General features: G+C 41.6%; 1 protein-coding gene across 2 annotated transcripts in view; it reads right to left on the reverse strand.

The window, feature by feature from the left end:
• Positions 1–15,026, reverse strand: part of SPPL3 (signal peptide peptidase like 3) — a 126,030-nt gene that overhangs the window by 22,853 nt on the left and 88,151 nt on the right. For both annotated transcript variants that reach the window (XM_074206030.1, XM_074206031.1), the window contains 3 exons: positions 12,158–12,246; positions 4,217–4,336; positions 2,661–2,739 (listed from right to left, as the gene is read on the reverse strand). In XM_074206030.1, the coding sequence (XP_074062131.1) occupies positions 2,661–2,739; positions 4,217–4,336; positions 12,158–12,246 (288 nt within the window). The remainder of the gene's footprint in view (positions 1–2,660; positions 2,740–4,216; positions 4,337–12,157; positions 12,247–15,026) is intronic.

The following is a 15,026-nucleotide window of genomic DNA, read 5'->3' on the forward strand; positions in this document are numbered from 1 at the left end:
TCCTCTTTTAAAAAACTTCACCAGGTTCTGTCCAGAATAGGCAGTCTGCCTCTATCAGGTTTCTGCTTTTGCCCTTGTCACCCAGTGTACCTGGTCCCTCTTACTGTTTACTGTCCTAGTCTGTTGTGGACTAGCACTCTCTCCAGTATAAGTGACTATCCATCTTCTATCCTATGCTCCAGAGTTCTTAGAACCCAAGATTCCATTCCTTTCCTTTTTTTCTAGTGGGTGAAGAATAGTCTTGTCTTATTTGAATGGTCTTTCCTTTGAATTTGAAAGTCTCCTGATGGCTCGCAGAATTTCCTGCTTCTGAACCATATGGTTAAGTTTAACCATTATGTTTTTTAGAGTTTTGCAGCCTTATTATTCTTTTTGGAGGTGATTCCAACTGTAATTACATTTTCTATGTTTAGAATTTCTGAACAAATCTTTTCTATTATTTTCTTCATTATGGTGTTACAGTTTTTTGTCTTGTCACGTTCGTCTGAGAGACCTATAATTTCCTTAGGTTGTTTCCACATATCCTTCTTGAAGTTCGTATTTTTGTTAGCATGCTAAGGAGATTGTCTTTTAATGCTCTTCTTTTTTTGGCTTCTCTTCTTCCAGGACATACTTCATTTTGGTGGATTTTCACTCCCAAGCTCTTGTTCTCTGGTTTCTTTGGAGAGAGAGCTCTAATATTGTAGATTCTGTTCATTCTTTTTGCTTTGCATTCATATTCTCACTTCTCTTTTGAACCATTCAGGGGCAGTGTATTATTGTTTCATGGTCTCTTCAAATTGTACAGAGTCCTCTGCCTCATTAAGTATTGGGTCATTTTCCTTCATTTTTTAGTATTTATTCAAAGATGCCTGAATTTGTTTACTAGATCTGAAAGTTCTATTTCCTTCTGTTGTTACTGTCTTTCTGCTGATTTATCTGTTTATGTTCAAGGTTTCTTCCCTTCTTGAAATCTTTGGTATTTTGAATCTTCTCTACCTGCTATTTTGCTTTCCACTTATTCCCCTCCCGTTTGATATGATTTTCTTAGGGGAAGGATTACAATGCATCTTCACTGTTCCTCAGCTTGAATCTCTGCTCTATGTGACCTCTGGATGGTCAGAAGGAGACCCAGTCTTGTTTGGGTACTGACCAGTTCCCCACATGTGGAATGGTGACTTGTCCACCACCTTTCTTCCTCAGTTCTTGGGCTTGGCCCTAGTAATTCAGGGCCTGCTTTCCCCCTACCAACATTTCAGAGTCTTGTAGAGTTGGTGCTTCTGGGCCAGCAGGCTTTGTTCTGGAAGAGCTGTAGCCAAGCCCAAGCTGGGTGTCAACCCCTGAAGCAGAGGTCTCTATAGTACTGGAAAGGGAAGGAATGAGGATACAGGAGATGGGTTTTGGGATTGTAAGTGAAGTCTCTGCAGGTAGAGTGGGTGGTGGGGGAGGAGAATGGTGTGAACTCACAAAGAATGTGTGTGTGTGTGTGTGTGTGTGTGTGACACCATCTTTTAGATTCTGGAAGAAAATATCTAGACTGCATCTTTTTTTTGCTAACGTGACCCAAAAGTCCAGGAGAACAATTTATACAATAGAATTTGAAAAATTAATCAATACAATGACTAATCACAATACTAGAGGACTCTCATGAGTCCTATTCACCTCTTGACAGAGATATGATGGACCCAGAATACAGATAAAGATTTTTTTTTTTAAAGACAGGGTCATGGTACAGTGGATAGAGAACCAGCCCTGGAGTCAGGAGGTCCTGAGTTCAAATCCAACCCCAAACACTTACTAATTACTTAGTTGTGTGACCTTGGGCAAGTCACTTGACTCCACTGCCTTAAACATATACTTAAATTAAAACATGCTAATTAAAAGGCAGGGTCAATGTCGGTATTCGTTTTGTTTGACTAAACATATTTCTAACAGGAATAAATAAAAATGTATGTATATACACACAAAAATAATGCTAGAATTTAAGGGGTTTGATCAAATTGCTTTTCTTACTGAATAAATTGTTTAAGCATTTTTAAATACTGCATTTTGCTGAAGACTTCCTGTATCCATTTGTGGAGGTATTTGCAATTTTCTTAGAGCTGAGTTATCCTTTCATTCATGGTGTTGATCCAATGAATTCACATAATGAAATTTAAAATGTTTTAAAATACTTAAAATCATTCCATTAAAAAAAAGATATGGTACAAATATTAGTTGGGAATTCAATTTGTGTTGGAAAAGTGTCAACATTAAGATTAAATTAGATCAAAGTGTCCAAAACTGTCTTTTTAATGAGCATATGATAAATGGTCTACTTGATTCCTACCATCATCAGAAAGCAAGTGTCTTATATATACATATTAAATTCTGGAAGAGACAATTCACACTCAAAAGTCATTATCCCATGCTCCAAGACTCCAAATTTCAAAAAGGAAGCACATTATGATGGCCCCAACTTCCTAAGACATATCTATATTTCCACAGCTGCAATAGGGTTCATCAGGAAGTAATGATTTTCTGACTTCAAACGGAAAGAGAGCAAACTTTTTGGAAAATTCCAGCAAATAGAAGCTCCTAAGACTCGTGTTAAAAAGAATAAACTGGCAAGTCAGAGTCTTGGTGGTTACTCCCAAGAATGAGAGAAAAACAAATAGAAGTAAATGTTGTAAAGCCCTTACTTGTTCTGCGGTGAACAGGGTCGTGTTAAATACTGGCACATCGGGAGAAGAAGAAAAGCAAAAGCTATTGTTGCAAGAACTAGAGGGGGAAGAAAAGACAATATTAATATATTTGTCTAACTACCACTGACTTCAAAGATTTTTCTGGATATCACTTCTCTTTGCATTTCCTCCCTGCACACATACCCTTAGTGGGAAATAAGTCTTTCTTCAGAGCCATCAACTCCCCTAATTGTTCAATACAATGCAATACAAGTCAAGATAAGGATCCCAGCTTTACCCACTGTGCTCTTTAGAGCGCAGAGAGTCCATGTTATGGAAATCCAGAGGTGTAGTGAGATCATCACTCAGGAAGTCCAGGAGCAGAGAGCAGATTTGAACACAAAGCCTCTAAATCCAGTAAACTTTTTTTTTTTAAAAGATTTTTCAAGGCAATGGAACCCCAAGGCCACACAGCTAGGTGATTATTAAATGTCTGAGGTCGGATTTGAACCCAGGTACTCCTGACTCCAAGGCCGGTGCTCTATTCACTGCACCACCTAGCCGCCCCCTCCAGTAAACTTTTCAACAGTGTTTTGTCAAAGTCAAAACAAGTCACCAGGCAGGAGATTGACAATGGGAAGCCTTTGAGCATTTTGAGTTTGTTTACCACCTAGAGTGAAAACAGGTGGTCAAGGGAGTGTAGCTGAGCAGTTGGGCAACTGGATTGCAGGCCTCCTTAACTGTCAATTCAGTAGTATACCAATGCAAGCAAGGATTGCCAGGTTCATTAAGTGAATATATTGGAAACAATATTTGGGTCCCCTTCCCAAGATCTGAAAACTGTATTCTTCTCCACCAGTATTATTATAACATATGCAACTTAACTTTTCACGTAATAAATATATACATGCCTTGGAGAGTAGATAGTATTAAACATACAGGGCACTGGTAATGATAAAAATATATGGTTTCCCCTTTCCCACTTTCCTAATCCCACAGGGGATTTTTTTTTAATTTGTCTAATTTTCTGAAATTAAACACCAACCAAAATGGTCATTTCTATATACAAAGAAAAGGAAAAGAGGCCTATGAAGGAAATTGTGGACATCTAATACATACTATTTGCTTTTCTTTTAAAATATACAATAAATTCAACATATAAATTTCCAAACTGTCCTGTTTTCTTCATGGTCCTCCCTTCAGTTCCCTTCTGTACATTGTTTTAAAAAAATGTTTGAATGACCCACCCTTTTCCCTTTTTTGGGGGGTGGGGGGGCTATTCTATTCCATGATTTCCAGATATATCCATACCTGGACTTCATCCTTCAGCAACTGATTGGCCATTTCCAACTCTGTATCCCACAGGCACCTCAAACAACTCCTCTCTCATGATCTCCAAAACCCCCTCATTTTTACTCCCAAAGCAAAAAGTCAAAGGACTAAGTTATCATAATTCATCTTTATGCAATGAGGAGTTAATACTTCATAAAAATAAAAATGTATACAGTATACATTACATAAGTGTGAGCCCCTAAAAAGCCAAGATTTTTTCCATAAGTGAAAAAAATATTTACCTGCTGTACATATTGTAAAGACTACTTGAACAGAATCAAAGAAGAAAAACATGACTAGAAGGGAGACAGATGCTCCAATGGGAAGGAACAGTGCTTGGGTGGAGTCAATAGTTTGGATACCTGCAAAAAAGAAAAACGCAAGAGATTTCATTAGACCCTTATGAAACACAACACACCCAGCTGCTTTACTCCTAGAACCACATAACTCGTGGATCATTCAACCTCTTTGTTTTTCCTCCATTTTCACCATTTGTAGAAAAGACAAAACTTCCCTCAAGAACAGTGAGCTTGGTGAGATTCCAACTAGCTGCTTTGAGGGACATGTTTATTAAAGAGCACAGTGAGATCCCATGAGGGAAGTAGTTAAAATCCCCTTTATTTAAAATGACCTTGGGTATTCATGTTCTGTTTCCCTGATGACATGTGACTTCATAAAAGCCACATGTACATGAACTGAGCTGAGTAGAGTAACTAGGAGAACAATGAACACAGTAATAGCAACGCTGTGACGATCAACTGTTATTTGATAAATCTTACACTTCTAAGCAATATGGTCAACAAAGACAATTCTAAAGATGTCTGATGGCAAATGCTATCCACATCCGGAAAAGAAATCAGAAATATGAATGTAAATCAAAGCACACTATTTTCACCTTGTTAAATGTTTTTTGCATTTATCTTCTTATGGTTTTTACCATTTTTTTCTGATTCTTCCTTCACGGTGTGACTAATACTGGAATATGTGTAACCTGACTGTATATGTAGAGCCTTTATGAGATTACCTGCTATCCTAGGGAGGGTGGGAGGGAAGGAGAAAACTTTACAAAAATGGATACTGAAAACGATCTTTAAAGAATCAGCCATAGATGGCAACAGGCACTCAGTAGAAAGTGCCTACCATGCTCAACTGCTTTAAACAGTTTACATTCCCATGATGATTGGCATGTTCACGGGACTTTCCTCTAATCTAAGTCCTCAAAAGAAAAATGTATGATGGGCATTATAGGTTTTACAGCTAAGGAAGCTGAGGTTCTGAGAAATACATGTGGCAATGGAGAGAACCCTGGAGTTGGAATGACAAAGAGCCTTTTGACCTCCAAGCTCTGCTGTTTCTACTAGGCCAGAATGCTCTATTACCGGATGAGACAGGAACATGGGGAAGAAAATGTACATTCATGTCTTTATATAATTATAGATAGAATTTCAGTGATGGGGGTAAAGGCCTGACCAAGTACCCCAGCATATAAGAGGGAGAGACAGCTGCAGCTCTCAGGAAAGATGAGTGAGAGATGGTACAGGAGCAGAACTTTGAAGGAAGCAAAAGAATCTGAGAGATGAAGATGAAGGATGGCACCAGGGCTGCAGTTGTGAGTCATGTTTTTCCACGAATCTTGCAAAGGGGTTTTAACCAAAGCCTTTCAGGTGTCTGACCATCGTGGGTTGTCCCTCTTGCTCCATGACCAACCTTCCTTCTTCCAGTCATCTCTCTTGATTTCTGCTCTGCATCTTTTGACACTGTTGGGGATATCCTCTACTATCGTTCCTTCTTTGTCACCTACCATATTCTGTTGGATCAACTACCATATTCTGTTCAAACTTGGACTGTACTCTAAGGCTCTTTCTGGGGTGCCACCTTCTCTCTCCCTCTCTCCCTCTATTCACTTCGTGAGAAACATCATCAGGTCACATGGGTTTGCTTATAATTCTCTGTAGATGATTTCCAGATATATCCATACCTGGACTTCATCCTTCAGCAACTGATTGGCCATTTCCAACTCTGTATCCCACAGGCACCTCAAACAACTCATCTCTCATGATCTCCAAAACCCATCCTTCCAACCTTACCTATTTTTGTCCAGGGTGTGACTGTTCTTTTGAATCACTAAAGTCTCTGAACTAGGAGGAGCCAAGACTTCATTACAATCAGGGGCCAGTCTGCTCAATTCTATTCTCCCAATACCGTTATCACCAAAGTTCCAGATTTCAGCCATCTTGCCCAACTCCTGAAACATCTCCTAGCCAGTCTCTGCATCAAATCTCAAATTTCTCTCATGAGGTTATCAAAGTAATGCCTAAAGTCGACATCTGGTAGGTCACCCCCTGCTAAAGGAGTTATAATCGCTATCCAGGCTCTGTTTCTAGGCTGCAGTCACATTATTCTCCTGTCTAGCTGGCCTGGCTGCTTCCCTGACAGGTCCAGTCCCTCTGCTTGTACCCAGGCTGTCTCCCAGGCCTGGGGTGTCCTTTTCTTCCCCTCGACTCCTTCACACTCATCTTAAGCAACACCTCTTACAGGAGTCTTTTTCCTTACCTTCCCTCCACTGCTAGTGCCTCCCGTCCTTTAAGAAAAATTATCTTGTATTTCCTTGGCATGTATTTCTTATAGATGTATATGTGTATTTTGTTTATTGATAGGATATAAGCTCCTTAACAAGTTGGATCTGATTTTTGGTTTTTACATTCCCTGCATGAAAAACAGCATCTGGGTTATGGAACTTAATTTACTCAAAAAACACTTGCATACTAACTGGCCTTGCATGCCTTTTCGTGGAAATCATCAGTAACATGCATCAGAGTTTATATAGGCTCACGATAGGTCTCGGCAAGCTCCTTGGGAAAATGTGCAAGTTTGACAATTTTAAGACTTTAACTTATTATACCGATGTCAAATGATGATGGAGACTAATCGAATCCAGTTGAGAAGCCGTGCCGGGCCTGTGCTCACAGTAACAGAGGAGACAATGGGCTGTGGACAACAGAGCTCTCATCAAGACACAGGGGAGATTGTCAGCAGGGAAGGAGGTGCTTAGGAAGGCCAGGCAACTTGTCCAACTCTGCAGGATTTCCATGGACTGGCAATGCTGTGCTTTCATCTGGGTCCCTAGCATTCTGTGCCCAGCCTGAGATCAAGGTTTCTCTTCATGAATACATGCTATTTTTCCCTTCATCTTTTCCAGTGAAGGCTTCCTACCCAGCTATCTCCACAATCTACAGCATTCCAAACTAACTCTCTCTCTCTCTCTCTCTCTCTCTCTCTCTCTCTCTCTCTCTCTCTCTCTCTCTCTCTCTCTCCAGGGACCAGCCGTAGTTGCTTCCTTCCTCACCCACCCTGTTGTCGCCTATACTCTTCACCTCTCTGCTCCACCATTAATTCGTCCTCAATCACTTCCCTCCCTGGTGTGAGGTTGCTGAATGGATGCGTGGCACCATGTTCCCAGGGGATCTTCTACCACTCACTTCTGGGTCAGCTTCTTGCCATCCTTGACACTTGCCCAAGACATGTGGACTGGTGTAATGAATTAATGAAGAAACAGTGCTGTTTGTGAAGCACTCCCCAACCATCTCCTGAGCTCTGTGCTCAGTGCTGGAGGGAGCTGGGCTCTGCCTCCTCTCCTTTGACATCTCCATGAGTGAAGGTGTCTTCATTCTGAGGCTGACTGTCAAGCACACGGGAGTGGTGGCTTGGTCTGAGCACAGGTTGTATGGGATAGCTGCCAAATGGGCTGGACATTGAGCTGGGGATCAGGAGAACATGCTGCTAGTCCTGGGAATTCTCCAGCTCACCTGCCTCTGTGGCAATGGGTCAGCAGCAGGCGGAGGTGCTGGGCCCTTTCCTCTAATGATGACTGGAAGCCCCTGTTGGTCTCAGGGCTGCTGGGTCCCTTGGATAGGTAGGGTGAATCCCTACACAAATGGTATATCAACACACACACACACACACACACACACACACACACACACGAAAGGGAAAGTCTTGTTTTAACAGGAAGTGTAAGACATTGAGAGTTGGGGCAGATCTCTATTTCATCTCTTTTTTTTTTTTGCAAGGCAGTGGGGGGTTAAGTGGCTTGCCCAAGGCCACACAGCTAAGTAATTATTACATGTATGAGGCCGGATTTGAACTCAGGTACTCCTGACTCCAGGGCCAGTGCTCTATCCACTGTTGGCACAGGAGATCAGGGCCAAAAAGGAAAGACCAAAGAAGGGGTAAACTGCAGGATTAACTCCAAAAAAAGACCAGTTTAGCTAGCATGCAACATGTGGGAAGGAGAGGACTGTCTAAGAAGTTTGGCAAGGAAGCTCTGGGATTGGTGATGAGGGCTTGAAAGCAGAGTCAGGACCTGCACTTAGGGCAGTCACCCTGACCACCACACAGAAGAGCCTTAAATGGTCACTATTCTCTCAGCAAAATAAGGAGTGAAGCCCTCAACAGAGGGGGAGTGGGGCAGGACAGTGTGGGAAGCTGGAAGGGTCTAGAAAAGCCTGAGGCAGACAACAGCCAGAGAGAAGAGCTCTGGAGATTAGCAAGGACTAGCAGTTCAGGTCTTTGATTAGTACATGAAGTTGGGGTGGGGGGTGGGGGGAAGAGTGTTAACCAGAAGATCAAGAATTGGAAGGGAAAGTGAAGTTAAAGCAGGTTATGAGGTGGTCCCAATGAGAACAAAGAAGAGAATTATAAAGAGGAAGTAAAAGGGATAGGTGGCATGATAGAAGTTATGATCTGATGAATTTCCAAATTTTGATCACTGAGTAATTACAATAATGGCTAAGGTTTGTGCATAATTGCTAGCTCAGGTCTGAATAAATGCTTTTAGGATTTGAAGGCAAGTTCTTATTAATTATGATATCCAAAAGTTATAAGAAGTACCAAGTGAAAGTACAGTAGAGCTGAAATCAGAGAACTGGATTCAAATCCTAGAATAGTACCTTTTACCAATATGATGTGGAATTAATCTCATCCCCTCTCTAAGTCTTAGTTTCCTCCTATGTAAAACAAAAGGGTTCAACTGTATTAGTTCTTTTTTTTTGCAAGGCAAATGGGGTTAAGTGGCTTGCCCAAGGCCACACAGCTAGGTAATTATTAAGTGTTTGAGACAGGATTTGAACCCAGGTACTCCTGACTCCAAGGCCGGTGCTTTATCCACTACGCCACCTAGCCGCCCCTAACTGTATTAGTTCTTAACTTGGGAGACTGTGGATTTGGTCCACATTTTTGACCGTATTTTGATAACTGTATTTAAATATTATTGGTTTTCTTTGTAACTGTATACATTTTATTTTACCCATTAAAAAGCATTATTCTGAGAAGGGGTCCACAAGAAAGTTTAAGGAACCAGGATTGCTAAAATCCCTTTGTTGTAAGTCCTTTTACCCTAATCTGAGAAATAAAACCTACCTTCACCTTCCTCCTCTTAAAAAGAAGAATTAACCAACTGAGAAGTAACAAGCTTCCCACCAGATGTATAAGGTGGGCAGCAGCATTAAGATATGTTCTTTATTATCTCTTGGGGGGGGGTGTAGGGCAACCTATGCTATCCTGCCTCAACCCAGTTTAACTGTTTAAGTGCCTTGAGATCACATCTGCACCTCTAATCGTATACCAATGGTTGCCAGTGAATGTTGAAGAGAGGCAGCATGGCCTAGAGAGTAAAAAAGACTCAAATTCTGCCTTACAGAAGTAACAAAAATGACCAGCAACATACTGTAGGAGTGACATAAATGAAAATATAATTTTTTTTCAGTGGTTAAAATGGTTTTTATTAAGAAAACAAAACATTCTAAAAAACGTAGCAAGGATAGTGATGTACTTTATGTACTGATGGTCCAGCCAGGCTGGAAAGCAATGAGGACCTATGTCCCAACATGAAATGGGGTATGCGCTCTGACCCAGCAAGGCCAAGCCTAGACCACTCTCTTAAAAAGGGAAAGAAACCATATGAACCAAAATATTGATAGCAGCTATTTGTGGTGACAAAAACCAGAAATTAAAGAGTGTTCATATATTGAGACTGGGTAAAGAATTTATAGTGTGTGAATATACTGTAATACTACTGGCACCATAAGAAATGACAAAATGGATGGTTTAGACTAGGATGAATTAAGCTGAGGGACAGTCCAGCAAAATCAGAACAATTTGCATAATAACAACAAAATTGTAAAGTAAACTTTGAAAGACTCAGATCAATGCATCAACTAATGATTATAAAGGACCAAAGATGAAGTGTGCTCCCCTACTTCTAACAGAGAAGTGATGGATGCAGAGTACAGGTTGAGATGTTATTTTTTTTTAACATAGCCAATGTGGGAGTTTGCTTTGCTAGATCGGACATATTTGCTATGAGATTTTTTTCTTTAATTTTTTTTTAATTAGGAAGAAGGGGAAGTAGGAGGGAGAAAAAATGTTTAGTAATTGAAAACAAAATAAAATGGTTATAATAATGCCTTTGAAAACAATGCCTCAGCTACACTAAAGAAGGCATGAATTTGTCACATTCTTTGTATGAGATTGCAAAACTGACCGACTACTCCAAAATTACTTCCCTCTACTCTATAATCATTAATGCTTCAATTGGCACTAAGACTTTGTGGAGAGCCTGATGAATTATTTGAAGCTGGAAATTTTATTTAGAGGAAAAAAAAACAGCTTCTTCAGCTCATGCTCTGTCTTATGCCATTTATAGAGTCTGGGTTTTTCTGGGCCTAGTACAAAGGGTCTAGGTTTCAGCCTGGCAGGCAACAGGCTGACCTCTCTCGTGGCTCAGCCTCAAAGTGAATGCTGAGGCAGACTGGCTGAACTCGGTGTTCCAGCCATGGCCCAAGACGGTCTAGTCCAGATGGATCAGTCCAACTGCCTGCTGAGGCAGAGATCAGGGCCCTCTCTAAGCTTAAGAAAGTGATGGTTAAAACTTTTATGGTTTTGCTGCTCTTTTGTGCTTGTCACATCTAGTTCCCCCTTATGTTACTAAGGGCCCTGATTACGGGAGCTAAAACTCTGATGACTAGTGAGAGTCAGTCAGGACTCTCAACAGATGGAGAAATCAAGGTAAAGAGGTCATGAGACTAGAACTAGATCTGAAGAGTTTCTTGGCTGGTCTACATGCCTATATCTATACAATGTCCACTGCTCAGAACCCAGGGGAGGCGACCCCTTGCTCCCTGTAACAAATACATCACCTTCCTCGGGATGTAGGCCAGACCCCGTCCCCCAATGCCCCTTTACACTGGCTCTGAGCTGCTTCAAGGTGGTCCTTTGGGAGTCCCTTCCAGGCTTCTCCTCCTCTAGCTCAAAACTGCTGATCCTAGAGAAAGCCGACTCCTTCAGAGGAGCAGTCACTGGAATGGGCCTAGGCAGGCAGCAGGCCCTCACAGATGCTCACAGGGCCTCTGCTCCTACCATTTCCATCTAGAAGACCTTCTCATCTCCTCCCTCTTGCTGAAACTCATCAAGACTCACCTTCTCTAGAAGTCTCTGACTGATCTCACCGCTCACTTTAGAATCTATCATGCAACTGCTTTTCTTTGCTAGCTGTGAAGGGCTTCTTTATAAATGAATGCTTTTGTGCTTTTTGTGCTGAACCTGTGATTTTAGAACTCACCCTGTCCAATGCGGGTCCTGTACCTCTATTCTAAGGGGTCCTTGGTACCAGGAGGTTTAACATGGCTCTGGGCTGGTTTCACATTGCTCAAGACTTTTTAAAAATGGAGTACATTTCTCCCCAAAGTAGAACTTTGCCAATCCTTTCAGCTTAGAACTCTAGAATAGCAATTGCCAGGAGAGAAAATGCTCTGATGTTCTTTCAGGGACCACATGGAAGTTGACTTTTCCAGCAGTCACTGTGCTGTGGGGCCAGACAAGGAAACCCACCTCTTATCATCTCACTCCAAACTTCAGAGAATCACGAAAAAACCTCCAAGCAGGTCTAATCAAGGCTATGCAAACTGGCTTATAGGAGACTTTAGAATTTTAACAAAATAGTTTTTAGACATGTTAAAAATGAATGAAAATTTTAAGGACTTTGTAGTTCAGGTAAAAGCAAAGCAAAACAGACCACAACTATTGACATATTCTATGTCTGTGAACCTGGAAAATGACTAACTTTGGGGCAAAAGGATCAAATGAAGAAAAGAGAGTGAATGAGAGTTAAGATCTAGTTTTCTTACTATTATTGGTGCTATTGCCATTGAAGGACCCAGATGAACTGTTGCTGTCTTTTTCCTTATCTTGATTCTCAAAGTCCATATTGAGGGACCTGTAGAAAACAAAGAAAACAGACTAGTTTAACAATGAGTTTAAACAATTAGATGCTCCTGCATTATGAAAGAAGATCAGTAATCTCCACTGTGAAAATGCACTAGGAAGACCTCCTTTCCACAGCTTTTTCCAAGTCCTTCTTGTCAGCTAGCAATTAGGATTCCACTTCCTACTGCCATGGCTCCAGTCTCAGGAGTCACTAACCCCAGGAAGTCACTATCCCACACTGGCCCCATGGCAGCTTCCCCAGTCCTCTTTTCCCTCTTTGGATTTGTTTTTTCCTCACACCCTTAACTCCCTCACCAGTGAAGTGGGCAAGTTGGAAGATTTCCTGCTCCTCACAGTCACTTCCATATTATTCCATGACCATTTAAATCTGGGGGTAACCTGTCCTCCTTGGAGAGTTTTCACCCACTCAAGATACTGGAAATTGTGGTCTTTTGACCCCAAGATGCTCATCTCCTTCCCACCTCAGCAAGATCAGTCTCTACTTTACAGTTCTTCCTCCCCAGCTATTCCCTCAAACAACTCCTCAGCTTTCTCATTCCCCACAACTCGCTCCTCTAGCACCTAAGCTACAAGCAGACACGAGCACAGTCTTGATCTAGTCATCACCCAAGACTTTCCACATCTACTTCCATAAATTCTGAAATTCCTCTAACTTCGCTATCCCTAGAGCTTTGGCCTCTGGATGGAATCCCTGTGGATAGACTCAACAGCTCAGGGTTGGGGTTCAGTGGAGGAGATGAGCAGTCAATGGATAACAGAACACTAATGTACAGTGACCTGATGTCAGATAGGGACTGAGGGGGCCTGAATGCTCATTTTCTCTGAATAAGAGGCTGGAGTAGATGCTTGAAGAAGAGGAAACTTGAGCAGCAACGTAAAGAAAGAGAGGAATTCTCTGAGGTGGAGGAAAAGAGGGAAGGCTGTCCAGTACAAAGGAATGGAGGCAGGAAGGCCACAAGATTGGGGCTGGGCTGGGCTGGAAAGAGGTGACAGAGGAATTCCAAGGCCTGGCGATGAACTACGTCGCCTCCTATCTCATTCTGCATCTTGATTCCATTACCTCTTGGGGCTCAGAATCAAGGTTGGTCAGACTTCTGAACTCTAGTAAAATTTTTTTGGTATTTACAATGCTGTCACTATCACATACAATGTTATCCTGGTTCTGCTCATTTTGTTCTGCAGACATCTATTCTCTTCATGTTTCCCTGAAACCATTTCATTGATTTTTTCTAATAATGAAGTAATATTCTGTTCCTGTCATAGGCTAAGATTTTTTTTCAGTCTTTCCCACTGATTGTGGATTATCCTTCCTTAGTTTCCATTTCTTTGTAAGCTACTACAGAAAGAGCTATTATAATTTTGTTATGTCTCTTTTTCCTTGTTCTTGGATCTCTTTGGGGTGTAGATCAGTTCACAGGTCCACTAACAGGGCATCTATGTAGTAGACATTTATATTTTACAAGGCTGACCGAGAGCTACTATAGCTCTTAGTGGGGAGGAGGGTGCTAAGAGAGGGATGAGAGAAAGACAGCAGAATGCTCACTGGGGTAGCTGTTTGGAGGATGGACTTGAGACCCATTACTAAATTACTGCAATAGTAGGGAGATAAAATGGGATCTGATCTAGGGTTGCAGTTGGCTGAATGGAGATAAAGGAATATATACAAAGATGTTAGAATGAAAAATGATGAGATTTGGCACATGAAGTAGTTATACAGGGTAAGTGACAGTGAGGAGGCAGGGATAACTGAGGTTATAAACCTCGGAGTCTGGGAGTCTGGGATACTGGTACCTTCAACAGTTACAGGGAAGTGAGGAAAAGGGAAGAGTTTAAGGGAAAAGATGACGAGTTTTATTTTAGATGCCCATAAGACATCTAGTTCTAAACGTTCAAGAGGAAGTTGGAGATGCAAGTTTGTAACAGCAGCAAGACAAGGGATGGATCTAAAAGTCTGGAAATCATACACATAGAGAAAGTAACAGAATCCAAGGGAGACGATGACCAAGTGAAAAAGAAAAGAAGAAAGCCATGCCCAGGACAGAGCCTTGGGGGATAGCTGGAGGCTGAACAGGGAGGTGAATCAGGAGACAGTTACGCCAAAAACCCTTGCCAAGAGGTTTGTGGAGAGGATGATCAACAGCTCATGGGCTGACATTCACAGGACTCTGGGACAGTCAGGACTAAGAAAAGGTCAAAGCTAGCTGTGAGGGGAAGTTTCAGTGGAAAGATGAGGTCAGAAAGCAAACTGCAGAAGGAGGACAGTGGCACCTCCTCCTCTCTCCTCTGCATTAGTCCTTCTCGCAGAAGAGCCATCACCTTCCTCAACACCACTTTCAGGATATCTGGCTCTCTTCACCTTAAATTTGATTGTCTTTTAATGAATAATCAAAAGTAGTTAAAAGCCAGAGCTGCTATAAGGCCACCATTTAAAATCAGAAAGAGATGAAAAGAAGAGGCTTGACCCTGCTCAGTTTCAGTATTTTTCAAGATTTAATTGAGGGGTGGCTAGGTGGCACAGTGGACAGAGCACCAGCCCTGGAGCCAGGAGTTGCTGAGTTCAAATCCCTCCTCGGACAATTACCTAGCTGTGTGGCCTTGGGGCAAGTCACTTAACCCCATTTGCCTTGCAAAAAAAAAAAAACAAAACAAAAAACACCTAAAAAAAAGATTTAATTGAAAGTGGCACCAATTTTGACGAAGTAGCAAAACTTCTTGTTGCTTCTGAGGCAAAACTTAACTAATACCTGGTATACAGAAACCCTGTATGAC

The sequence above is a fragment of the Macrotis lagotis genome, chromosome X (assembly GCF_037893015.1).
Source record: "Macrotis lagotis isolate mMagLag1 chromosome X, bilby.v1.9.chrom.fasta, whole genome shotgun sequence".
Lineage (NCBI taxonomy): Eukaryota > Metazoa > Chordata > Mammalia > Peramelemorphia > Peramelidae > Macrotis > Macrotis lagotis.